The 25,960-nt window shown below is 47.5% G+C and overlaps 1 protein-coding gene across 7 annotated transcripts in view; it reads right to left on the minus strand.

Annotated features, from left to right (window-relative positions):
- PRDM11 (PR/SET domain 11) overlaps positions 1-25,960 on the minus strand; it is a 64,995-nt gene that overhangs the window by 21,249 nt on the left and 17,786 nt on the right. For 4 of the 7 annotated variants that reach the window (XM_075094291.1, XM_075094293.1, XM_075094292.1 and 1 more), the window contains exons 2-5: positions 24,410-24,528; positions 16,884-16,987; positions 15,816-16,078; positions 15,242-15,309 (exon numbers count right to left, since the gene is read on the minus strand). In XM_075094291.1, coding sequence (XP_074950392.1) covers positions 15,242-15,309; positions 15,816-16,078; positions 16,884-16,987; positions 24,410-24,525 — 551 coding nt within the window. In that variant the 5' untranslated portion in view covers positions 24,526-24,528. Of the gene's footprint in view, positions 1-13,499; positions 13,564-15,241; positions 15,310-15,815; positions 16,079-16,883; positions 16,988-24,409; positions 24,529-25,960 lie in introns of those variants that run through there. The other 3 variants (XM_075094294.1, XM_075094296.1, XM_075094297.1) reach the window with 3 other exon arrangements.

Here is a 25,960-nt window from a genome sequence, read left to right on the forward strand (position 1 = left end):
GTGAGGAAGAAGTGTGGAGGAAGGAGGGCCCAGAGAGCTGGTTGGCTCCTGCACCGGCCCTCTGCAGGGATGAGAAGCGGTGTTCCCAAGAAGTGCCTGGCATCTCTTCATCTTCATCAGCTTAAACAGAAGAGGAAGCATGAATTATTAATGTGAAATCCCTCACAACTCTGACTTCTGTTTCATGGTATCTCAAAGCATGTGGAAAAAGAGTTTACCCCTCCCCGCAGTCTGCCAGTTGAGACAAGCCTGTAGCTCCTGATGCATAACTCAACATGCATGTGCTGCAACATTAGCATCTGGGTGACAAGCTCAGTCATAAGAGGCCTGAAGAGCAGGCAAACTCAGTTAACCAAAGAGGAATCCAAGCTGCCATGGTACCTCGTACACAGTATTTTTCATTACTAGAAGATAAATCCATTTCAGACAGTAGCAATGACTCCCCTTCTCCAAAACCATAACCAGTTAGAACACTCCAACATTTCAGAGGGGCAAAAGCTCCTGGCCTTCAGTCCAGGCTCAGAACACCCTGACACATTCGGTTCCTCCTGCCAAAACCCTGGTCCTGTGTCATTTCTTTCATCCTCTGCACTGAGAGAAGCAAAGGCATAGTATTTGCTGCTCAGAAAGCCTGTACTGCAAAGCCACTATGTGGCTTGGCATCGCTAAGAGAACCAGGCAGTCAGGTGTAGCAGCAACAGGATCCTACATTAATTGGGCAAGTATACTCGATGCAAAACCAAAACCAAAGCAAAACACCATGGGAAAGTTCTCATTAGTCTGATAAATATCTAGTGATGTGCCAGTTCACAGGTACAGGCACATCAAGTGTAAGAAGAGACGGTACCTGACTTTTGACTTGTTGCAAATGCCCACTATCTCCTTGCACAAGCTGTATTCATTTTACCTCTGAAATAGCACAACTGGCTTCCAAGAGAAATGCACAGAATGACCAAGTCCCACTTTGTCAGTTCTTGAAGATTTTTGTCCTTGCTTCCCCACTAACAACATTGCTCCAGATACAAGATAAGACCTAATGTTGTAGGACAGTGCCACCCACGCACTTCCCGATAAGCTATCCCCTCTTTCTCTCCATTGTATCCCTAAAAGCTCAAGAAGTTGCACCACTACACAAGAAAACTGTATGTATGCAGCTGGGGAAAGAACCTGCAAAAAGCAGCTTGTGGTTCAGCACTGGAAGATGTCCAAGAGTTGTGGTGTCAGAAGATTAACTTAGAAGAAGCAGGGCCAGTAGTTTCTTAAAAAAATAGTAACGAAGGGACTCATTACCACCTACCTTTTTCACAGCATTTGTGCTGAGCCTTCAGACCACTAGTGAGAAATCATTAGTGGCCTGGGCTCAAAGCATAAACACCCGCAATCACCGAGCCCACCCAACAGCCCTCTTGGAAGATGGTTACCATGCAGTGATCCATTAGTGACTGGCACATGGTTCTCAGCTCGGCAGCACTGTTGTATTATTGGGGTACATGCAAGATGAAGAACTCCTAATCCCTTACACTTTTTCACAGACTGGAAGTAGTTGCACTTCAAATACAGACGTTCCCTCACTTGTAGGATTAGTTCAGACTTATGACCCATTAGGAAAGTGGAATCTGAACAGTATCTACCCTTGGAAGATAGTATGGAAAAGGACTAAATAGATAAAGGAGATGATATTAACTTGGAAACAGCTTTCCCTCAATCCATCTCAAGACCACATGACCACCAGAGCAGGCTGTCTTGAAACCAAACACAGCAGTAGGACCTGGCTTGACAGGCAACCCAGCACCTCACAAAACACACAATGCTCTTCTGGTGTCAAACTGAGGTATGCAAGCATAAGACAAAGAGGTGTTAAGGCAATGATACTTACAGCTTGTTGACGGGCTGTCAACCACGTCCAGATCCGCTCTCTGGAAGCCCTGCATCTGGTGTGATGAATGCAGCGTCGACTCGATGACTCTCTTGTGGGCAGTCAGGATGATGGCCGAGGGCTGCCCCATGCTGCCAGGGCTGGAGAGGGACCTCTGCATGACTGCCAGTTTGTCCTTGGTCCTTCTCTTCATGTCGTCCCATCTGTGTTTAATGTCTTTTACAGACCTGGGGACCTGGCTGACTGATGTGATCTGCCTGGCTATGCTTTCCCAGATCTTGCCCCTGTCAGCATGGGATAGATGATTGTACCCCTCCTAAACAGCACAGCTTCATTCCGGGTCACCTCAGTGACCAGAATGTCCAGTTCTTCCTTGGAAAACTTGGGCTTCCTCTTTCATTCAGCCATGCTCCTTGCGTTGAACATCCCAAAAAGCACAACTGGGTAAAAGGAAATCAGTGCAAAGTATCCCCCTGATTCCAACCACTTGGCCAGGGTGGCACTGACACAGAGGAGTTCGGTGGGATCCAGCTCCCCCCACCCGCAACAACGTCTCAATTTTCCTCAGTTGCACAGGAAATGACAGCCATTTTGTTTTTAAGAGGCAATTTTCAAGCTTAAGAAAAAAACCACCAAGTGACAGCAGTATGAAGGAACCTTCTCAGCTTTACAGTTAAACTGAAATTTTACACTTCGTCTGATGCCCTTAGGTATGAGCGTTTCAGTAGAGTCTCATATCACTTGCTTCAGTTTGTGCACAGAAAAAAGCATGAGAACTTGCATTCATGTTGATGAATTAGCTTCTACGGTGACATTACTCAAAAATGGGTCCTTGAGGAAGTTTAGAGGCCTGAAATATATCTTATTGTTCTGCCTAGCACAACGTGCAATGGAAACTTCTACACCACCCCTTTCTGTTAAAACTTGCAGGATGTCATGCAGACGCTACATTATATTGGACTTTTTTCAGGGGAGGGAGATTTCGACTAGACTCACAGGCAACTTCTACAACTCACTTCCTAAGGAAAAGTCTTTTTCTTCAGTATCAGGGGTACTGCACATCCCGTGTTTGTCTGCTGCACAGCAAGCTCTTGTTTCACCCAGAAATGGTTGCCATTTCCTATTGTTCTCAAAAGGAATGAGGCCACCCACTTGGTTTGCCTGGCTAGGCTTTGCTGTCACTGTCACCGACAGATGCCTGCTCCCAGTTCCCAGTGTTTCAAGTGAAAAATTCATAGCCTCAGCCCATTGAGAAGAGGCATCCATCCTGAGAAGAAGAAGTTTTTCCAAAGAGGGGTGTGTGTTTGTGTTAATATTTCCAGCCAGTCAAAGGAAACTTGAAAAATAAACAAGACATTAGTCCTAAATAGGGTTGGGTTGTTGTGGTTGGGTTTTGTTGTGGTTTTGTTTGTTTTGGGGTTTTTTTTTGGGGGGGAGAGGGCAGGGAAGAGAAAGGGGCAGACGTGCTGGTTTTGGCTGAGAAGGGGTTAATTCTCTTCACTGTGGTGCCTGTGGTAGTTGGGGACCTTTCCACCTTCCCGCACTCTGCTGCGTCGGTGGGAGGCCGGGAAGGGCAGCCGGGGCAGCTGACCCCGACTGGCCAATGGGATGTTCATTCCATACCATGTGACACCATGACCAGTATATTAAGGGGGACAGTTGTGGCTCGGGGAGGGGTGATGTTGGGTCGGCGGGTGGTGAGCAGCTGTGTCGCATGTGGTTTGTTTTGGTGGTTCATCCCCCCTGCTCACCCCGGGTTTCGCGCCTCTGTTTTCCTTTCCATTGCATTTTTGTTGTTTGTTGTTTTTTTAAATTTTATTTTAATTATTAAACTGTTCTTATCTCAACCCACGAACGTTACCCTTCTGATTCTCTCCCCTGTCCCACCGGTGGGGGAGTGAGAGAGTGACTGTGTGGGGCTGAGTTGCCAGCTAAATGTGGGGCTCAAGGGTTGGAGATAAAAACAGCTGCTGGTCACAGCACCATGTTGTAATTTTTGCAGTTGGTGTTGGTTTGTTTAGCCTGCTGTGTTCTGCTGTGATTAGTAACGTTTTGCCTACAAGATTTGTTATACAAACACTCGTTTTCAGCTTTATCTGGTATTTGGGGTTTTTGCTGAAACCCTTACTGTACTTTGGATACCACCTTGTTGAGGCTATTAGCAATTATACCGCCTCCTTGGAGAGATTTTATATGGAGGAAATACAGAATGGTATCTTTGCAACTTTTTTCTATGATGTCTCTGCCTTTATTACAACAACCTTTTTGTATCTTGAACATCCTTGGGTGGTTAAGGTGCACTTATTGTTAGTTTTTGGGCATGTTGTTTTAGTTTTGACTAAGCAACTTAAGAATATTACCCAGAAATCTGCCCCAAGGCTTGATAGTGATGAGTAGCAGGGCATGTGGGATAGCATGGGCAAATACGTAGGGCAGTGGGCACCCCCAGTGTTTTGGAGTTTCACCCCTGAACAAGTGCAGAATCCTGAAAAACTACTAGAATGTTTGGAGAAAGTATGTTGTTACGCTGGGAACTCCAGAGACACAGATCACTGCAACGTGCTGGGGCCTGGCCCATGCGTACTGAGCCCTGCTCAACAGTATTCAGTGCTCCCAAGGGGAAGAGAAGGTCTCTGGATTGAAAGAAAAAGTGACAGGCACTGCAGCCACTCAAACCCCCACGACAAGTACTGGAGCTGACTCAGAGAATCAACCCATGCCAGTATCAGTCGCCTCCATACACAAGACGAAATATTGGAAGCGGACATCAACTTGTTTAGAACGGGATGATGAAGAAGCAGGGCCATCACAAGGAGAGGAGGAAGAAGTCATAAATGAAATGGAGACCACCCGATCCCTGTCCTTGAGTGAGTTGCAAGATATGAGAAAAGATGTCAGCTGTTGTTCAGGTGAGCACATTGCCACCTGGCTGCTCCAATGCTGGGATAACGGGGCCAGTAGCCTAGAATTAGAGGGAAAAGAAGCCAAACAACTGGGTTCCCTTTCTGGGGAGGGGGCATTGACACATCAATTGGAAAAAGAACACAAGCCCTCAGCCTCTGGAGGCGACTCCTGTCTGGAGTGAAGGAAAGGTAAAGAAGTAAAGAGTAAAGAGTAAAGAAGATGTTACATATTGCCTAGGAAAATGGACAACTATGGAGAAAGGCATCCAGTATCTAAGGGAATTAGCTGTGCTTGAGGTGATTTATGGTGACCTGGACCATCAAAGGTCATCCAGAGATCCAGATGAAGCCGAGTGCACATGACCCATGTGGCGGAAGTTTGTACGGAGCGCACCATCTTCGCATGCAAACTCATTGGCAGTGATGTCCTGGAGAGGGGACAAGGCACCAACGGTGGCGGAGGTGACTGATAGACTCCGGGATTACGAAACAAATCTCTCTTCTTCACTAGTCTCTGCTGTGGAGAAACTATCCCAAGAGGTCCAGCAACTCAAAGAAGACATGTCCTGCTCCCCACCTCTACAGAGTAGTGTGTCAGCTGTTAGGAATAAGCACCCTTTTGCTCAAAGGAGAGGATACACACCACAGACCACCCTATGGTTCTACCTGCGTGACCACGGAGAGGACATGATGAGGTGGGATGGCAAGCCTACCTCGACCCTGGAGGCACGGGTACGTGAGCTGCAAGGAAGAACAGTAACTCAGGGGAGTTTCTCCAGGAGAGCTGCTGCTCCAATTTCCCGTAAGCAATTCTCCAGACAGAGGAGCAGAAGCGCTGATGTCCTGACTGATCTTAACAGAGACACTCATGATTCATATTTACAGGAAGTGAGTGATGAATACTATGATCAGGACTAGGGGGCCCTGCCTCCAGCCAGGTGGAGGAAAGGGATAACCGGGTTTACTGGACTGTGTGGATCCGATGGCCTGGCACATCCGACCCACAGGAGTATAAAACTTTAGTGGACATTGGTGCACAGTACACCCTAATGCCATCAAACTATATAGGGGAAGAACCCATCAGTATTCCTAGAGTGACAGGGGGATCCCAAGAGCTAACTGTATTGGAGGCCAAAGTGAGTCTAACAGGGAATGAGTGGCAAAAGCACCCCATTGTGACTGGCCCAGAGGCTCCGTGCATCCTTGGCAGAGACTACCTCAGGAGAGGGTATTTCAAGGACCCAAAAGGGTACAGGTGGGCTTTTGGTGTAGCTGCCTTGGAGACAGAGGAAATTAAACAGCTGTCTACCTTGCCCAGTCTCTCGAAGGACCCTTCTGTTGTGGGGTTGCTGAAGGTCAAAGAACAACAGGTGCCGATCGCCAACACAACAGTGCACCGGCGGCAATATCGCATCAATCGAGACTCTCTGATCCCCATCGATGGGCTCATTCGTCGACTGGAGAGCCAAGGAGTCCTCAGTAAGACCCACTCACCCTGTAACAGTCCCATATGGCCAGTGCAGAAGTCTAATGGAGAGTGGAGGCTAACAGTAGACTATTATGGCCTGAACGAAATCACTCCGCCACTACGTACTGCTGTGCCAGACATGCTAGAACTTCAGTACGAACTGGAGTCCAAGGCGCCAAGTGGTATGCCACAATTGATATCGCTAATGCATTCTTCTCAATCACTCTGGCAGCAGAGTGCAGGACACAGTTTGCTTTTACTTGGAGGGGCATCCAGTACACCTGGAATCGACTGCCCCAGGGGTGGAAACACAGTCCTACCATTTGCCATGGACTGATTCAGACTGTACTGGAACAGGGAGAAGCTCCAGAACACCTTCAATACATATGTGACATCATTGTGTGGGGCAATACAGAAGAAGAAGTTTTTGAGCAAGGAGAGAAAATAGTCCAAATCCTTCTGAAAGCTGGTTTTGCCATAAAACAAAGTAAGGTGAAGGGACCCGCACGAGAGATCCAGTTCTTAGGAATCAAATGGCAAGATGGTCGTCGTCAGATCCCCATGGATGTGATCAACAAAAGAAGAGCCATGTCTCCACCAACTAGCAAAAAGAAAACACAAGCTTTCTTGGGCGTTGTGGGTTTTTGGAGAATCCATATTCCAAATTACAGTCTGATCATAAGCCCCCTCTCTCAAGTGACCCAGAAGAAGAATGATTTCAAATGGGGCCCTGAGCAACGACAAGCCTTTGAACAGACTAAACGAGAAATAGTCCATGCAGTAGCCCTTGGGCCAGTCTGGGCAGGACAGGATGTAAAAAATGTGCTCTACGCTGCAGCCGGGGAGAATGGCCCTACCTGGAGCCTCTGGCAGAAAGTGCCAGGGGAGACCCGTGGTCGACCCCTAGGGTTTTGGAGTCGGAGATACAGAGGGTCTGAAGCCCGCTATACTCCAACTGAAAAAGAGATATTGGCAGCATATGAAGGGGTTCAAGCTGCTTCAGAAGTGGTTGGTACTGAAGCACAGTTGCTCCTGGCACCCCGACTGCCAGTGCTGGGCTGGATGTTCAAAGGAAACGTGTCCTCTACACACCATGCAACTGATGCTACATGGGTTGTACTGATCACCCAGCGGGCTCGAGTAGGAAACCCCAGTCGCCCAGGAATCTTGGAAGTGATTATGGACTGGCCAGAAGGCAAAGACTTTGGAATATCACCAGAGGACGAGGTGACACGTACTGAAGAAGCCCCACTGTATAACAAACTGTCAGAAGATGAGAAGCACTATGCCCTGTTCACTGATGGGTCCTGTCGCCTTGTGGGAAAGCACCAGAGGTGGAAAGCTGCCGTATGGAGTCCTACACGACAAGTAGCAGAAACTGCTGAAGGAGAAGGTGAATCGAGCCAGTTTGCAGAGGTAAAGGCCATCCAGCTGGCCTTAGACATTGCTGAACGGGAAAAGTGGCCAGTGCTCTATCTCTATACTGACTCATGGATGGTGGCAAATGCCCTGTGGGTCTGGTTATAGCAGCGGAAGCAAAGCAACTGGCAGCGTAGTGGCAAACCCATCTGGGCTGCCACATTGTGGCAAGATATTGCTGCCCGAGTAGAGAACCTAGTTGTAAAGGTATGCCATGTGGATGCTCATGTCCCCAAGAGTCAGGCCACTGAAGAACATTGAAACAACCAGCAGGTAGATCAGGCTGCCAAGATTGAAGTGGGTCAGGTTGATCTGGACTGGCAGCATAAGGGTGATCTATTTCTCGCTCGGTGGGCCCATGACACCTCAGGCCATCAAGGGAGAGATGCAACATACAGATGGGTTCGTGATCGAGGACTTGACCATGGACACTATTGCACAGGTTATCCATGAATATGAAATGTGCGCTGCAATCAAGCAAGCGAAGCGGGTAAAGCCTCTGTGGTATGGGGGACGATGGCTGAAATATAAATATGGGGACGCCTGGCAAATTGATTATATCACAGTCCCACAAAACCCGCCAAGGCAAGTGCCATGTGCTTACAGTGGTAGAAGCAACCACCGGCTGGCTGGAAACATATCCTGTCCCCCCCGCCACTGCCCGGAACACTATCCTGGGTCTTGAGAAACAAGTCCTGTGGCGACATGGCACCCCAGAGAGAATTGAGTCAGACAACGGGACTCATTTCCGAAATAACCTCAGAGACACCTGGGCCAAAGAGCCCAAAGAGTATTGAGTGGGTGTATCACATCCCCTGTCACACACCAGCCTCTGGAAAATTCAACAGTACAATAGACTGTTAAAAACTGCGCTAAGAGCAGTGGGGGTGGAACATTTAAACACTGTGATACACATTTAGCAAAAGCCACCTGGTTAGTCAACACGAGGGGATCTGCCAGTCAAGCTGGCCCTGCCCAGTCAGAAATCCTACAGGTTGTGGAAGGGGATAGAGTCCCTGTAGTGCATGTAAAAAATATGCTGGGCAAAACAGTCTGGGTTCTTCCTGCCTCAAGCAAAGGCAAACCCATCTGTGGGATTGCTTTTGCTGGAGGACCTGGGTGCACTTGGTGGGTGATGCAGGAGGATGGAGAAATCCGATGTGTGCCTCAAGGGGATTTGATTTTGGGCAAAAACAGCCAATGAACTGAATGGCACAATGTGAACTGCTATATAATATTTTGTGTCATCTCTGTGTTATATCAACGATATCATAGTACATGCCTTCCAACTGATGGAAGATAAACTGTGAAACAAGCAAAGTGCAGCAGTGACGGAACGATGACTGACTCGGTATGCAGTAACCCAACGCCACACACACCATCTCTCCCACCCTGAAAGACTGATACAACGGATGGAGCCCAGAGTCATGGACTGGGTGAACTCAATGGACATTTTACAGGGAAGGTCCATAGACATGTCCGTGATGTCTGTGTATTATGTTAAAGGATGGGAAGGGGAGGGGTGGTGATCGGTGAGGTTGTATTGGATCGTATGGGACCTGGGCATGGTGTAAATGGTATGGAAAAAGGGGTGGAGAATGTGCTGGTTTTGGCTGAGAAGGGGTTAATTCTCTTCACTGTGGTGCCTGTGGTAGTTGGGGACCTGGGCCTTTCCAGCTTCCTGCGCTCTGCCGTGTTGGCAGGAGGCTGGGAGGGGCGGGGCCACAGCCAGGGAAGCTGACCCCAACTGACCAATGGGATGTTCATTCCATATCATGTGACACCATGACCAGTATATTAAGGGGGACAGTTGTGGCTCGGGGAGTGGCGACGTTGGGTCGGTGGGCAGTGAGCAGCTGTGTTGCATGCGGTTTGTTTTGGTGGTTCATCCACCCCCCCCCCCCCAGATTTTGCACCTCTCATTGTTTTCCTTTCCATTGCATTTTTGTTGTTTGGTTTTTTTTTTTTTCAATTTTAATTATTAAACTGTTCTTATCTCAACCCACTAACGTTACCTTTCTGATTCTCTCTCCTGTCCCACCAGTGGGGGAGTGAGCGAGCAACTGTTTGGGGCTGAGTTGCAGCTGAACCACAACAGCAGATCTATTCAGTAGGGAAGGAGAAAACAAACTGTGTGATCACGTAGCTTTGCACATAACAAGGTGGGATTGTGGACACAGGAATAACCTGCAGCCTGGGCAATGGACGCCTGTGTATAAGAACGCAGAACAACACAGAAGAGATCAGAGGCCAGAGAGGAATAGAACTGCTGGGAAAACCTAGTGTATGCCTTGATTTGAATTACAGCAGAGAGAAGTAAAATGCCAGAATGGTTATTCTAGTGCTACACATTACAAAAGACTGCTTTTACACATCTTCAAACAATTAAAAGCCAGGATGTTGGGAACTTTTTGAAAGAGGTAAACCTTTTTGGTGCTTACATCATACAGTTCTTAATATTTTCAAAGTAAGTTCTCAGATAGAAATTTAGATCAGCATGGAGTTATGGTGGAGAACACAACACTCATGCAAGGTAGAACACTTCAGTGCTAATGTAAATCACCTCAAAAACCTCGCTACAAGCCTAGAAAATTAATGTTTAAAAAGGATATTAAGATGTAACATACAAGAAATAAGACATCTTAATGGTTAGGACACCTAACAACTGTAACTCTGAAGTGACAACATGGAAGGGAAATCTATTGTTTCCCCATGTGTTAGTTTTCTTTCTACTTATGGTCTCAAATTAAATGAAACCAAAGATGCTATCTAAGAGTAATATCATTATCTAATAGTAATACTATTAGCATCTTTGCAATGTTAGGGGAATAAACTCTGGCTGGGATAGGTCAGACCCTCCTCGTTCAAAAAACTATTTTAATCCTAAAATCTTGGCTGAATGCCCTATCTCTGGCAGGCAGACTGTAGCCACCCCAGAATACTTTCTGAAAAGTTGGTATAAGCAAAGGCGTCAGCATTTTTCCCCACTTGCTGGCACCTCCTCAGAGGTAGGTGCCTTTCAGCGCTGCCATGGCCCAACAGAAGAGAGATGGTTTGGGGTGCGCTCATGTGAAAGGTGCTTGTGGGCTGCGGACTAAGAAAAATCTACTGAAAGGCAGAGTGACCCTTGTCAGATGTCATTCTAGTTTCTCCTTAGTGCTGTTGCTCTGCTGTTTAACAAATCTCACTGACACTGCTGCCCTCCATCGGGGTAAGTGTTCAGAACCTGTTAATCTTGGTTAAAGCTGGAAAACTAGTAGGATGCTGCTCAAATCCAGGCCACATACAGGGAGAGCTGGGAGCTAAGTGCACAGATGCATTTCAATGGGACAAACGTAAATGCATCCTTGAGAAACTGTTTCAGTGGACCTTTATTTATGGAGGGATAGAAGCATTTAGGGAAGATGGTAATGAAATGATGGAGAGCCAGCAAAGCACTTGCTACACCGACCTCAAGGGAAAAGAAAATGCCAAACCTAAAAGTAAAAATGAGTTCTCCAGCTGAATATCGGAAGGAGGGAAAAGGCTACGTGGAACACTGAGGAGGGGAACATTTACAGTTTGATTTTTATCACATTCAGCAAAACCGGGTTTCATGTATATTCTCCTCAGGTACCCACAACTGCACAGTGTCATCAGTGCCTCCATGTTGTGGAAACAAACCTCCACTGACAAGCTGCTCTGGTGAAAAGGAGTAACAACAGTATTTTGCAAAGTGCCCCTGGCTAGAGGGAAGCTTGCAGAACAGAAGTCTCTCCAGAGTTTCTCAGAGCCACTGGCAGGGTCAGGAGACCTTGCGCCCACCCTTCTCTGGTGAACCCATGGCTGCTATCACAAGCAAAGCTGCACCAATGGGGAATTAGAGCCCTTTTTGCTCTTCCCAGACAGGGTACCCCATCAAGTACACTTAGAACAACCTGTGGTAGACCTGGATATCCAGATTTCAGGGTTTCCCCTCATTCAGTCCAGCATGACTTGGGTCAAAACTATTTAAGATAACTTAAGTGTTCCAATACCAAACTCACCACACAGAGAGTAATGAGTTATGGCCACTTTTAATCACAAATTCAGTTAATGTTAGGTTCCCAGCAGGCACATTAACATTAACAGCCTCCTTATCTTTTTCCCCTCATGCACTTCCTCTAGCATGCAGGATGCCTCTAGAAGCAGTCACTGATATTTGGAAGTACTGTTCTGGGGATGCTGTGTGGGTTTTAGCAAGCTCCAGAGGAGCCCCACCTGTGGGCCTGCGAATTCACACCTTAGCCCAGGTCAATCTGAAAGTGCAAGACTGTACAGCTGTTTCTTTAAAAACACATGTGATGTTGTAAACTATGTGACAGTGGGCACTTAATGATTACCCCACAAAGATATCAGCTGACTCCACTTTTCTTGGCCCCTAAGAAGCAAGCATATAACCACTTCAGAGCCCTGAAGAATTTTTTTTACAGGGATCACAGTCCTGCAGTACTTTAGGATCCCTTTGCTCTGCATAAATTTCAGTCTGCAATGCATAAGAACATTTGCTGCAAGGTAACAGAGACCAGTTTATGAAGTTCAACAAAATGACCTGTGCACATGGTGGTGGCTTGTATTCCCCCGAACACATGGGCAGCCACAGTAACCCTGAATTTTTTTAAATTTTTGTTTTTAAAAGGTTCTGTAAAGTCAAAACAGCAGCTCAGTACTTAAAAGATCTACTGATCTAAGTTGGTGCTGCTCTGAACAGGCCACTGGAGTGCCTGTCCAGAGCTTCCTTCTAAGCTCTGTTATTGTATGGAGATCAAATTGCTGACATCTCCATTATAAGGAGGCATAGGAAGACATACAAGACAATCTTGCTCCCTCTGACCTCTTTGTTACTATGTTTGGAGGGGAAAGGAAGCAGAGAGAAAGCCAAAGGAGAAAGAAATGAGGAAGTCTTGCACCAGCCTTTCCACATGGGCTGAGGGAAAGGATGAATTTGAACTGCTCCAAAAGCCTAAGAACTTGGATACTCACATGTATGGGATACAGACTATAAATGCCAAAACGAGCCTGGAAACCCCATAAGTGAGGCACTTCAACAATTTGCTTAGGCACCACCAGTTTGCTGGTGCTTCCTATCCTGCATCTCCATCTGGGCCAAGTGATATACACACAGAGGGATGTTTCCTGGACTTTCTGAATTACTTCTGCTTTTTGGTCAGCTCCATTCCTCTTAAAGGTCCCCAACAACTGCATACAGAATTTCCTCAGAAGTAACCAGGAACAACACCTGGTTCTGTGCAATCTTTCAGAGGCCCCATGAACTCCCATCAGCAGCAGTTTATGGCTTGTGTTTGAGAAAGAACCAATTTCGCTTGAGGACTGCTGCAATCCATGGTAATCAGTCACCCTGGGCCCCCAGAAAAATAAAAACAGAGGAAGAAGTTTGCACACATCCCTGCAGGTCAAAACCACGGAGTTTCATAAAGCATCAGAAACAACAGCACTTTACTCTGGACAGAGATGAAGGGCGCATTATTCTTATGCCAGCAGCCAGCTTAGGAAAACATGCTCCCAGCGTCAGGAGTTTGTCCTGACTGACTGAATGAAGAGGGAAAGGGCAAGAGGATGTTACCATTGCCTCGTCATCTGCTACACTTCGTACTCCTTCCTCCCTGTCATCCACTGCTCTGGGTAAACAGCCACTTCAAATTAAACCAGCAAGTGCTGCAATATACACATTGTCCTCAGTGGGAACATGAAAATGGACTTGGATGTGGTAGTCAAACAACAAAAACAATAGCCAGATCTACAAGAAGAGAGAGGAGTCAGCCCAAGCTGCCCTCCCCATGCCATACCCACCTACCCAGAGGGTGAGTAGATCTGCTTTGCAAAGCACTCCATCTGTGAGTGATGGCAAAGAACACCATCTGAAAAACAAAAAAAGCGCTGTCTACAGCGTCCGGGAGGTATGGTTTCTGTGGGTCAACTCCATAACAAGTAATGTTCTAGCACAGGATATCAAGTGTACCTCGGTTTGAAAGCTACTAACAAACAAAACCAAAGCTTTTTAAGGACTGCTGTCCCCACTTGAACTGTCAGACTCTACATAGTACTGCTATTAGAAGCAATTTTCAAGAGTAAAACCAGAGAGATCACTAAGACTGGTATAGCCTACATAGGTCCTTTGATACATACTTCCCCATAAGAGCTGCAAACATCACCTTTCCACAAAACCGTAACCTCCTCGCCTTTCATGGCTGTACAGAATGGCCCAGACCACACTTGCCTCAAGACTTAACCATGGCAAATATAAGTTTAGGCAAGAACATTTTGGTTTTGGTGCTGGAACTGTAAGTAGTGCCCATTTAAATCCAGATGTCAAGCTTATGTTCATGGCACTAGGAAGAAGAGTTCATCATCGGATTTTAGTCCAGCTCTAGCATCTTCTCTCATCCAGGGGTGAACAAGTGTTAATGGCTGGAATTCTCATAGAAAAAATGAAATCCTTTGCTGAACTTTATGAATATAAGTATCAGAGCAGCTGCTATCCATGTGAAGACTCAAATGGAGCAAAAGTGGTGCAACCAGCTTTGACCAGCTAGGTCAGTCTTGCATCTACCTGTACTTCATGCTTGCTCTTCCCTTAGTGAGTAACAACTGAAAGTCCTAGGCATCGAGGGCAATGAACCAGTTAACTCCCATGCTGCTTTACTCTTGTATGAAATGCCTTCTTGACAACAACTGCTTCCAAAATTCACCCCTGAAAGCAGGATTGGTCCTAAAGTGGGCCAGGCCACAGTATGCAGAGATGTCCCATTCCACTGATTTGCCATACGCATGAAATTCAGTGCTTTACCTCTACCTCAGGAGGTGGCAAAAGTGACCTATATTTTGCTGACCTATGCCAATATTTGAAGCACTGCATCGTGGTTAAACATGTTCCCTTGCTGCCTCAGTTAACAAACCAGAGCCAGCCCCACTCCTGGTTCAGTACTGACTGGTATTTGGGTTCTGCTCTGTTGAGACCCAGGGCTGGCAGAGGCAGCGCAAGCACATGCATGATTTCTGCGTAGGGAGCTGCAGCAACTCACTTCATATTTCTCCTAACACAGTAAAGCTGACACTACCAATGACAGCCAACACAGACAACTATTTCAAGTGAAGCCCAGAAAGAAAAAAAAAGAGCATCTCTTTCAATGCCTGTCAAATGGGAAAGGACGAAAATCCCCCAACAGAATAAAATGTTATCTTGGGAATAATGCAAAGAATTTTGCAAATATTTGAACATAAAGTTAAAAAATATAAAAGGTGAGACCTGTCAGCATTTTTAAGAGTGGATAAATAGGATCATCTTTATCATTTGTCCTCATTCCAGAAAATAGTCATCCTCCATACACACATCCTTGTTTTAGTCCTTTTCATTGAACCTGACTCCAAAGGATTCTCATCACAATAAATACTGAAGGAGCACGAGCACACCCTTTACAGAAGAAGTGGTGGCATTTTGGTTTGTTCTTCTGTCACACAAAATAACAAGGAGTGTTTGATGGCCTCTCTCTGGAAGACAGAGCCCCAAAAGGGAAGGCAGAAGAGAACTGGACTCACCTCATCCAGTTTGCTTTGGTTTCATCCGTCCCATCGATGGATTTGTAGCAGTTGTTCTTATCAACAATCTGCAGAACAAGAGGACAGATGCAGCTTGTCAACTAGCTGGTCCAGACAGGAGAAGGTCTACAACTCTCAAATCTCTGCTTCAGTTCCAGGCTTAAGCCAGGACATGAAACTCTACACCATGAATCTCAGCTCTCCTAGTACTACAGGCTGCTGCCCTGGATATGCGTGCGGAGGCTACTCCAAACTGACTGAGACGCATTTTCCTATGTACAAATATCCATAACTAACTATGGACGCAGCTGACAGAATTGTTAACAGCCCTGAGATAAAAAAGATTCACTTTCCTTTCAGGACAGGACTGAGACACACATTTATTTTACAGACAGAAAAGCATGAGCAGATTTTCTACCAGCAGCTCTCAATTTATTTTCCACCTATAACTCATTATAATTAATATCCATCGAGGTAGTGATATCTCTAAGGTCTGGCTCCACAGACCCATGAGCTCCCCAGCTCTGAGCTGCAAGGCTGGGGCATCACTTCATTGGGGAGACACATCACTCACCAGCCACGAGAAGAATCCTGTGGACTTGTCCTGGCTAGAGATCTGCCCCTCGTACGGCCCAAAGATGTGACCTTTGGGGATCACCTCATTCATACAGCGCACATCATTCTCCCCGTTGGGCTCTTTCACCACCTCCATTCCAGGCGGGATGGTCAGTGCTGCCCGGTCAGGGATGCCAACGGGTATTGGGGTGTCACACACAAACACCGGGGGGCCATGGTTTGGGCACTCATCCACGAAGTACTCCTGGCAGGACTCGCAGACTGTGGGTGTGAGGGGAGCAGGGGTTAGGTTGGGCAGACGTGATGCCCATACAGGCTCATGCAGCTCATAGGACGCACAGCACTCGGGACACCACGCCCCAGCTCCCCATTCTCCCCCCAGACCGGCTGAGCCCCTTCCCCAAACCCTCCACACATGCAGACACTTCACTGGCTGCTCACTTGTTTCGCCAGACATCTCTCAATAAGGGGTCTGCCCCAGCACACACTTGCCCAACCAAAGCCTGTGCTTGTGTGAGCCCTGGTGCCCTACACAGATTCACCACTGACGGCTACACACACAGGGAAAGGCCTCATCGCCATCTGCATAGACAGAGGCTGGGGGCTCCTTGCACATCACGGTTAGCAGAGATGTCCTCTAGCCAAAAGGTTTGATGCCCCACACACCGGAGGGGAGCTAAAACAAATATCCCTGAAAACAAATACCCTTGTCATACAGCCTCCATTCTGTGCTTGGGGGAAGGGGAAAAATCGTCATCTGTGCAATGCTTCCTTCACAGTTTCCAAGTTCAAGCCTTTGACTCTTGGGGGTTTTCCCATGTGCATTTTTATGCTTCCAGCACGCTTTCCACCTATCTTCCTACCACTGCATAGCCCCACAAAGGACAGCTCTTTTGTGCAACAGCCTCCCTATCAAATGTGCTGGTCTTTTCAAGAGAGCATGCAAATTTGTCCCTGGCTTTTTCCTTCCCTGCTTCCCACCCCAAACCAGCAGGGCGCTGACTAGGAAAGATCAAACTCTATACAAGCATCAGCATTGCTTTTCCCTCACTCACAAGACACTTACACCAGAAATCCACTTGCTGAAAGCTCTTGGTCATGACCAAATCCCGTTTTCCTTTCAGTTTCTTGGGCTCCACCTCCATAGACTGTGGGTCAGGCCTTCCAGAGCTGGGGAGGGAACAACAGAAAGACAACATTAACCTACCAAGACATTGGAACTGCACACAGAGAGGAGCAGAGGCAACAGGGTCTGAAAAACTCTTAATTAGCACTGCAGCAGAGAAATTATTCAACCTGCCACCCAGTATTAAAAAAGCTGGTACCTGAGATGGTTTAAGGCTAAAGCCTACAGCAGGTAGTGGCTTCAGCTAGAGCACCTCCATGTGTGGCTGTCATGGTTTTAGCTGGGATAGAGTTAATTTTCTTCACTCTAGCTGGTATAGTGCTGTGCTTTGAAATTAGCATGGAAAAAAAACCTGTTGAGATAACACACAGATGTTTGGGCTGTTGCTGGGTAGCGCTTGTACTAGTCAAGGACATTTCTAGCTTCCCATGCTCTGCTGGGTGCACAAGAAGCCAGGAGGGAAGGGGGCACAGCTAAGAGAGCGGATTCAAACTGACCAAAGGGATATTCCATATCATGTAATGTCATGCCCAGTATGTTACCTGGGAGGGGCTGGCCGGGGGAGGAGGAAGCAATCATGGCTCGGGGATGGGCAGCGTCGGTCGGCAGGTGGTGAGCGGTTGTATCGTTTGTGTTTCCATGTTTTTTTTTTCCCTTTCCCTTCCTTTTCCATTTTATTATATTAACATTATTGTCATTATTATCATAATCATTGGTACTATTATTATCATTTTATTGTAATCATTAAACTGTGCTTATCTCAATCCACAAGTTCTTCTGCTTGTCCGATTCTCTTCCCCATCCCACAGGGGTGGGGGGGAAGTGAGTGAGTGGCTGCGTGGTGTTCAGTTGCCAGCTGAGGCTGAACCACGACAGTCTATTTTTGGTGCCCAACGTGGGGCACGAAGGGTTTGAGATAATAACAGTTGCTGGTCACAGCATTGATTCATCTGCTCTCAGTATTAGTTTGTCCAGTCTTTACCATGCTGATTGTAAAGTACACGTTAAAACTTGCTGTTGGTTTTGTCTGTTTGCTGTGCTCTGCAGTGATTAGAGATGTTCTGCCTAGGAGACTTGTTATTAAAACACTGGCCTTGACTGTTATCGGTTATTTAGGTCTTGCATGGAAGCCGTTACTGTACTTCAGCTACCACCTCATGGAGGCAATTAGCAATTATACCTCCTCCTCTGAGAAGTTTTTGATGGAGGAAATACAGAATGGCACCATAGCTGCCATCTTATATAATGTCTCCTCCTTCATTACAACAACTTTTCAGTATCTTGAACATCCTTGGGTAGTCAAGATACATCTGTTGATATTGCTCTGGCAGATGGTATCAGATCTGCCTAAGGTTAGTAAGCAAGTTAAGAATATAATCCAGAGATCTGCGCCAAGGCTCGATAGCTATGCATGGCAGGGTATGTGGGATAGTATGGGCAAATGCCTAAGACGGTGGGCACCCCCCGTGGTGTGGGACTTCACCCCTGAACAAGTGCAGAATCCTGAAAAATTAGTAGAACGTTTGGAGGAAGTATGTTGTCACCCTGGCACTCCCAGAGAGATACAAATCACTGCAATGTGCTGGGGCCTGGCTTATGCCCATCGAGCCCTATTTAACACTATTCAGTACCCCCAAGGGAAAGAGAAGGGAGCTACTCCAACCCCCGTGACAAGCACTGCGGCCACTCAGACCCCCACGACAGATACTGCAGCTGCTCCAACCCCAGTGCCAAGCGTTGCAGCTAAACCAGAGGACCAACCTGTGCCAGTATCAGTTGCCCCTATACGCAAGAAGAAATCGTGGAAGAGAAGGTCAACTTGTTTAGAAAGAGATTACGAGGAACCAGGGCCATCACGAGAAGAGGAGGAGGAAGGATGTGTACAAGAAACGGAAACTACCTGATCTCTATCCTTGAGTGAGTTGTGGGATATACGGAAAGATTTCGGGCGTCATTCAGGTGAGCACGTTATCACCTGGCTGCTCCGATGCTGGGATAATGGGGCCAGTAGTTTGGAATTAGAGGGGAAGGAAGCCAAACAATTGGGATCCCTCTCTAGGGAAGGGGGCATTGATAAAGCAATTGGAAAAGGAACACAAGCCCTCAGCCTCTGGAGGCGACTCCTGTCTGGAGTGAAAGAAAGGTATCCCTTCGAAGAAGACATTGTATTTCGCCTAGGAAAATGGATGACCATGGAGAAAGGCATTCAGCATCTAAGGGAATTAGCCGTGCTTGAGGTGGTTTATGGTGACCTGGATGATCAACGGTCATCCAAAGATCCAGATGAAGCCGAGTGCACATGACCCATGTGGCGGAAGTTTGTACAGAGTACACCATCCTTGTATGCAAACACATTGGCGGTGATGTCCTGGAAAGATGACGAGACACCAACGGTGGCTGAGTTGAATATGAATATGAAGCGAATCTCTCTTCCTTGCTCATCTCTGCTGTTGAGAAACTGCCCTGAGAGTTCCAGCAACTCAAAGAAGATATGTCCTACTCCCCACCAGTACGGACCAGTACGTCAGCCATTAGGAGTAAGCGTCCCTTGGCTCAAGAGGAGGGATACACACGACGGGGCACCCTGTGGTTTTACCTGCGTGATCATGGAAAGGACATGATGAGGTGGGATGGAAAACCTACCTCAGCCCTAGAGGCACGGGTACGTGAGCTGCAAGGAAGAACAATAACTCAGGGGAGTTTCTCCAGGAGAGCTGCTGCTCCAATTTCCCGTAAGCAATTCTCCAGACAGAGGAGCAGAAGCGCTGATGTCCTGACTGATCTTAACAGAGACACTCATGATTCATATTTACAGGAAGTGAGTGATGAATACTATGATCAGGACTAGGGGGCCCTGCCTCCAGCCAGGTGGAGGAAAGGGATAACCGGGTTTACTGGACTGTGTGGATCCGATGGCCTGGCACATCCGACCCACAGGAGTATAAAACTTTAGTGGACATTGGTGCACAGTACACCCTAATGCCATCAAACTATATAGGGGAAGAACCCATCAGTATTCCTAGAGTGACAGGGGGATCCCAAGAGCTAACTGTATTGGAGGCCAAAGTGAGTCTAACAGGGAATGAGTGGCAAAAGCACCCCATTGTGACTGGCCCAGAGGCTCCGTGCATCCTTGGCAGAGACTACCTCAGGAGAGGGTATTTCAAGGACCCAAAAGGGTACAGGTGGGCTTTTGGTGTAGCTGCCTTGGAGACAGAGGAAATTAAACAGCTGTCTACCTTGCCCAGTCTCTCGAAGGACCCTTCTGTTGTGGGGTTGCTGAAGGTCAAAGAACAACAGGTGCCGATCGCCAACACAACAGTGCACCGGCGGCAATATCGCATCAATCGAGACTCTCTGATCCCCATCGATGGGCTCATTCGTCGACTGGAGAGCCAAGGAGTCCTCAGTAAGACCCACTCACCCTTTAACAGTCCCATATGGCCAGTGCAGAAGTCTAATGGAGAGTGGAGGCTAACAGTAGACTATTATGGCCTGAACGAAATCACTCCGCCACTACGTACTGCTGTGCCAGACATGCTAGAACTTCAGTACGAACTGGAGTCCAAGGCAGCCAAGTGGTATGCCACAACTGATATCGCTAATGCATTCTTCTCAATCACTCTGGCAGCAGAGTGCAGGACACAGTTTGCTTTTACTTAGAGGGGTGTCCAGTACACCTGGAATCGACTGCCCCAGGGGTGGAAACACAGTCCTACCATTTGCCAGGGACTGATCCATAATGCTTTGGAACAAGGTGGAGCTCCAGAACACCTTCAATACATATGTGACATCATTGTGTGGGTCAACACAGCGGAAGAAGTTTTTGAGAAAGGAAAGAAAATAGTTCAAATTCCCCTGAAAGCTGGTTTACCCATAAAACAAAGAAAAGTTAAGGGACCCGCACGAGAGATCCAGTTCTTAGAAATCAAATGGCAAGATGGTCGTCGTCAGATCCCCATGGATGTGATCAACAAAAGAAGAGCCATGTCTCCACCAACTAGCAAAAAGAAAACACAAGCTTTCTTGGGCGTTGTGGGTTTTTGGAGAATCCATATTCCAAATTACAGTCTGATCATAAGCCCCCTCTCTCAAGTGACCCAGAAGAAGAATGATTTCAAATGGGGCCCTGAGCAACGACAAGCCTTTGAACAGACTAAATGAGAAATAGTCCATGCAGTAGCCCTTGGGCCAGTCTGGGCAGGACAGGATGTAAAAAATGTGCTCTACGCTGCAGCCGGGGAGAATGGCCCTACCTGGAGCCTCTGGCAGAAAGCGCCAGGGGAGACCCGTGGTCGACCCCTAGGGTTTTGGAGTCGGAGATACAGAGGGTCTGAAGCCCGCTATACTCCAACTGAAAAAGAGATATTGGCAGCATATGAAGGGGTTCAAGCTGCTTCAGAAGTGGTTGGTACTGAAGCACAGTTGCTCCTGGCACCCCGACTGCCAGTGCTGGGCTGGATGTTCAAAGGAAACGTGTCCTCTACACACCATGCAACTGATGCTACATGGGTTGTACTGATCACCCAGCGGGCTCGAGTAGGAAACCCCAGTCGCCCAGGAATCTTGGAAGTGATTATGGACTGGCCAGAAGGCAAAGACTTTGGAATATCACCAGAGGACGAGGTGACACGTACTGAAGAAGCCCCACTGTATAACAAACTGTCAGAAGATGAGAAGCACTATGCCCTGTTCACTGATGGGTCCTGTCGCCTTGTGGGAAAGCACCAGAGGTGGAAAGCTGCCGTATGGAGTCCTACACGACAAGTAGCAGAAACTGCTGAAGGAGAAGGTGAATCGAGCCAGTTTGCAGAGGTAAAGGCCATCCAGCTGGCCTTAGACATTGCTGAACGGGAAAAGTGGCCAGTGCTCTATCTCTATACTGACTCATGGATGGTGGCAAATGCCCTGTGGGTCTGGTTATAGCAGCGGAAGCAAAGCAACTGGCAGCGTAGTGGCAAACCCATCTGGGCTGCCACATTGTGGCAAGATATTGCTGCCCGAGTAGAGAACCTAGTTGTAAAGGTATGCCATGTGGATGCTCATGTCCCCAAGAGTCAGGCCACTGAAGAACATTGAAACAACCAGCAGGTAGATCAGGCTGCCAAGATTGAAGTGGGTCAGGTTGATCTGGACTGGCAGCATAAGGGTGATCTATTTCTCGCTCGGTGGGCCCATGACACCTCAGGCCATCAAGGGAGAGATGCAACATACAGATGGGTTCGTGATCGAGGGGTGGACTTGACCATGGACACTATTGCACAGGTTATCCATGAATATGAAATGTGCGCTGCAATCAAGCAAGCGAAGCGGGTAAAGCCTCTGTGGTATGGGGGACGATGGCTGAAATATAAATATGGGGACGCCTGGCAAATTGATTATATCACAGTCCCACAAAACCCGCCAAGGCAAGTGCCATGTGCTTACAGTGGTAGAAGCAACCACCGGCTGGCTGGAAACATATCCTGTCCCCCCCGCCACTGCCCGGAACACTATCCTGGGTCTTGAGAAACAAGTCCTGTGGCGACATGGCACCCCAGAGAGAATTGAGTCAGACAACGGGACTCATTTCCGAAATAACCTCAGAGACACCTGGGCCAAAGAGCCCAAAGAGTATTGAGTGGGTGTATCACATCCCCTGTCACACACCAGCCTCTGGGAAAATCGAAAGATACAACGGACTGTTAAAAACTACACTCAGAGCAATGGGGTGTGTGTGGAACATTTAAGCACTGTGATACACATTTAGCAAAAGCCACCTGGTTAGTCAACATGAGGGTGTCTGCCAATCAAGCTGGCCCTGCCCAGTCAGAAATCCTACATACTGTGGAAAGGGATAGAGTCCCTGTAGTGCACACAAAAAGTATGCTGGGCAAAAGTCTGGGTTCTTCCTGCCTCCGGCAAAGGCAAACCCATTTACGGGATTGCTTTTGCTGGAGGACCTGGGTGCACTTGGTGGGTGATGCGGGAAGATGGAGGAGTCCGGTGTGTACCTCAGGGGGATTTAATTTTGAGTGAAAACAGCCAATGAACTGAATAATATGCTGTTAATTGCTATATGATGTTGTATGTCATCACTACTATGGTTGCTATATGCCATATCAATGGAATGTTATCACGGTGTGAATCTCCCAATTAATAATAATAGCAAATGAACTTTCAATGGAACCGAGCAAAGTGCAGCAGTGAGAGAACAAGAACTACCAGTGCAGCAGTGATGGAACAAGGACTGACGTGCAACAACCTGACCCCACACACACCACCTCTCTGAAAGACTCTTACAATAGATGAAACCCAACGTACCGGACTAAATGAACTCAATGGACATTTCACAGGCATTTTACAGGGGTGGTCCATAGACTAGGGGAATGATAAATGAAAAATCTGCATATACTGTTAAAGGATGAGAAGATGGGTAGGGATTATTGAATTTGTACTGAATAGTATGGGATTTGAGCATGATGTAAATGATATGGAATAAGGGGTGGATACTGTCACAGTTTTAGCTGGGATAGAGTTAATTTTCTTCACTCTAGCTGGTATAGTGCTGTGCTTTGAAATTAGCATGGAAAAAAAACCTGTTGAGATAACACACAGATGTTTGGGCTGTTGCTGGGTAGCGCTTGTACTAGTCAAGGACATTTCTAGCTTCCCATGCTCTGCTGGGTGCACAAGAAGCCGGGAGGGAAGGGGGCACAGCTAAGAGAGCAGATTCAAACTGACCAAAGGGATATTCCATATCATGTAATGTCATGCCCAGTATGTTACCTGGGAGGGGCTGGCCGGGGGAGGAGGAAGCAATCGTGGCTCGGGGATGGGCAGCGTCGGTCGGCAGGTGGTGAGCGGTTGTATCGTTTGTGTTTCCATGGTTTTTTTTTCCTTTTTTTCCCTTTCCCTTTCCCTTCCTTTTCCATTTTATTATATTAACATTATTGTCATTATTATCATAATCATTGGTACTATTATTATCATTTTATTGTAATCATTAAACTGTGCTTATCTCAACCCACAAGTTCTTTTGCTTGTCCGATTCTCTTCCCCATCCCACAGGGGTGGCGGGGGAAGTGAGCGAGTGGCTGCATGGTGTTCAGTTGCCAGCTGAGGCTGAACCACGACAGTGGCACACACCTAGCACGTCCCACTCTGGGCAGGAGAGTGGCAGAGAGGACTCCCACCAGCAGAGAGGCTCTGCTACAGCCTGGGAAATGTGCTGCTCAAAGGCAAGGCATGACCCTCAATGCATACCAGAACTGCAAGGCCTGATGTGAGCTAGCATACGTAGCATGTGTTGTGCCTAACACGCGAGTAGGTGAGCACCCCTGTCATGCACCTCAAGGCAGACCTTGCAAGGAAGGGTTTTAGTAACTTTGAGAGGTTCAAGTATATCCCTCAAAACCAACTTTAAGCTGTGGAGAGAAGTGGAGAGAAGGGGTTAAAGTACATCAAACCAAAGCTCAGCCACATACCAAGGCTGTCCATACTCCTGGTCCCGGCGTGGAGAGCAGGCCTCTGTTTTTATCGTCACCATCTCTCCTAAGGAAGCCTGGGTCTGGATCAAACAGTCTTTTAAGTTTTCACTCATGTTCTGAAAAAGAATGAAGGGAGGAGAAAAATGAGTGGCCAGGAAATTACAACCTTCCTCCCCCAGTCCAAGGGGCAGCTAGCAGAGCAGACTCCCTCCCAGCACCAAGTGCCGCCATCATGTGCTGGGGCACCTACGTGCGCACACAGGTGGAAACCCCTTCCTCCGCCAGGGAGGAAAAAGCAGTTCAGTTGCAGGTCAGGTGAAGAGCGTGAGACACCATGGAGCAACTTGAAGCACAGGAAATCTGAAGTATGCTCCACAGCACCCAATAAAAATGTTGCGCATGGAATTTAAGACTGATGGGTGGGATGTGTTATGGAAACACAGAGCACCACTACCTCAGAGCAGGTCTTTGGGGACATATGACAAGAAAGAGGTACACAGGTTGTGGCACGAACCAGGATCAGTCTTTGAATATAACATATGCCAGTCTCCATCTAGGAACTAAGTATGGTGTACCACACCCCTGCAGATGGAGCATTCTGTGTGCTCCAGACACCTCTGACAAACAGGTAAGGGCCTACAGTCCCCTGGAAGACTCCACCAAAATTGCACGAGTCATGCTCTCCACCTTCCTGTCTCTTGCGATGACAGGAGCTGAGCTACCACCACCTTTTTGGTATGCAAGCGAGTGGTGAAAACACTTCTCCTTCAGCTCAATGCAAGAGCCAGGAACCATTCAATGATCGCAGAACGGTAGGGTTTGGAAGGGGCCTCTGGAGATCATCTTGTCCAACCCCCCTGCTTGAGCAGGCACACCTAGAGCAGGGGGCACAGGACCGCATCCAGGCGGGTTTTGAATGTCTCCAGGGAAGGAGGCTCCACAACCTCTCTGGGCAGCCTGTTCCACTGCTCTGTCACGCAATGATGTCTAAGGACAGCAAGCTCCAAAATGATGACATGGTACGGTGTGGAAGAGAAAATATTGATAAGGCAAGTGATAATAATTTGGAATTGGTTTAGTTAATATTAAGATATTTGGAAGGGCCACAAAGCTTCAGATCATCCCAGCTTGAGACAAGGAATAAAGCAGAGCGCTGCTCATCTCTTCATTGCACTCATCTTAAGTCTTCTTCCAAGGCACACAGACTGGCTGCCTCAGGCACCATACCAGATCAGACAGGCTTCACAGTTGCTCCCCCAAACGTCCCCTGTGATCCCACTTTTCATGTCTGCTGCCTGACAGCACACTTTGTTACACTGCATACTTGCAACACCTGATGGAGCAGCCTCAGCAGCTGAGCAGACCCCTTCTGTCAGGGGAGCTGGTGGAAGAGCCCGTCCCCATTGCAACTTGGCTCTAGGCATCCTGAAATTCACGTTCTGAGGTCACAAACCCCTGAAGACAGGAATTTCCTTCTTCCGCACATGCTTGTATGGGACTGAGAGCCATGGAAGTCTGGTCTGCATTTGTGCCCTGTTTACAGCAAGA

The sequence above is a fragment of the Phalacrocorax aristotelis genome, chromosome 5 (genome assembly GCF_949628215.1).
Source record: "Phalacrocorax aristotelis chromosome 5, bGulAri2.1, whole genome shotgun sequence".
Taxonomy (NCBI): Eukaryota; Metazoa; Chordata; class Aves; order Suliformes; family Phalacrocoracidae; genus Phalacrocorax; species Phalacrocorax aristotelis.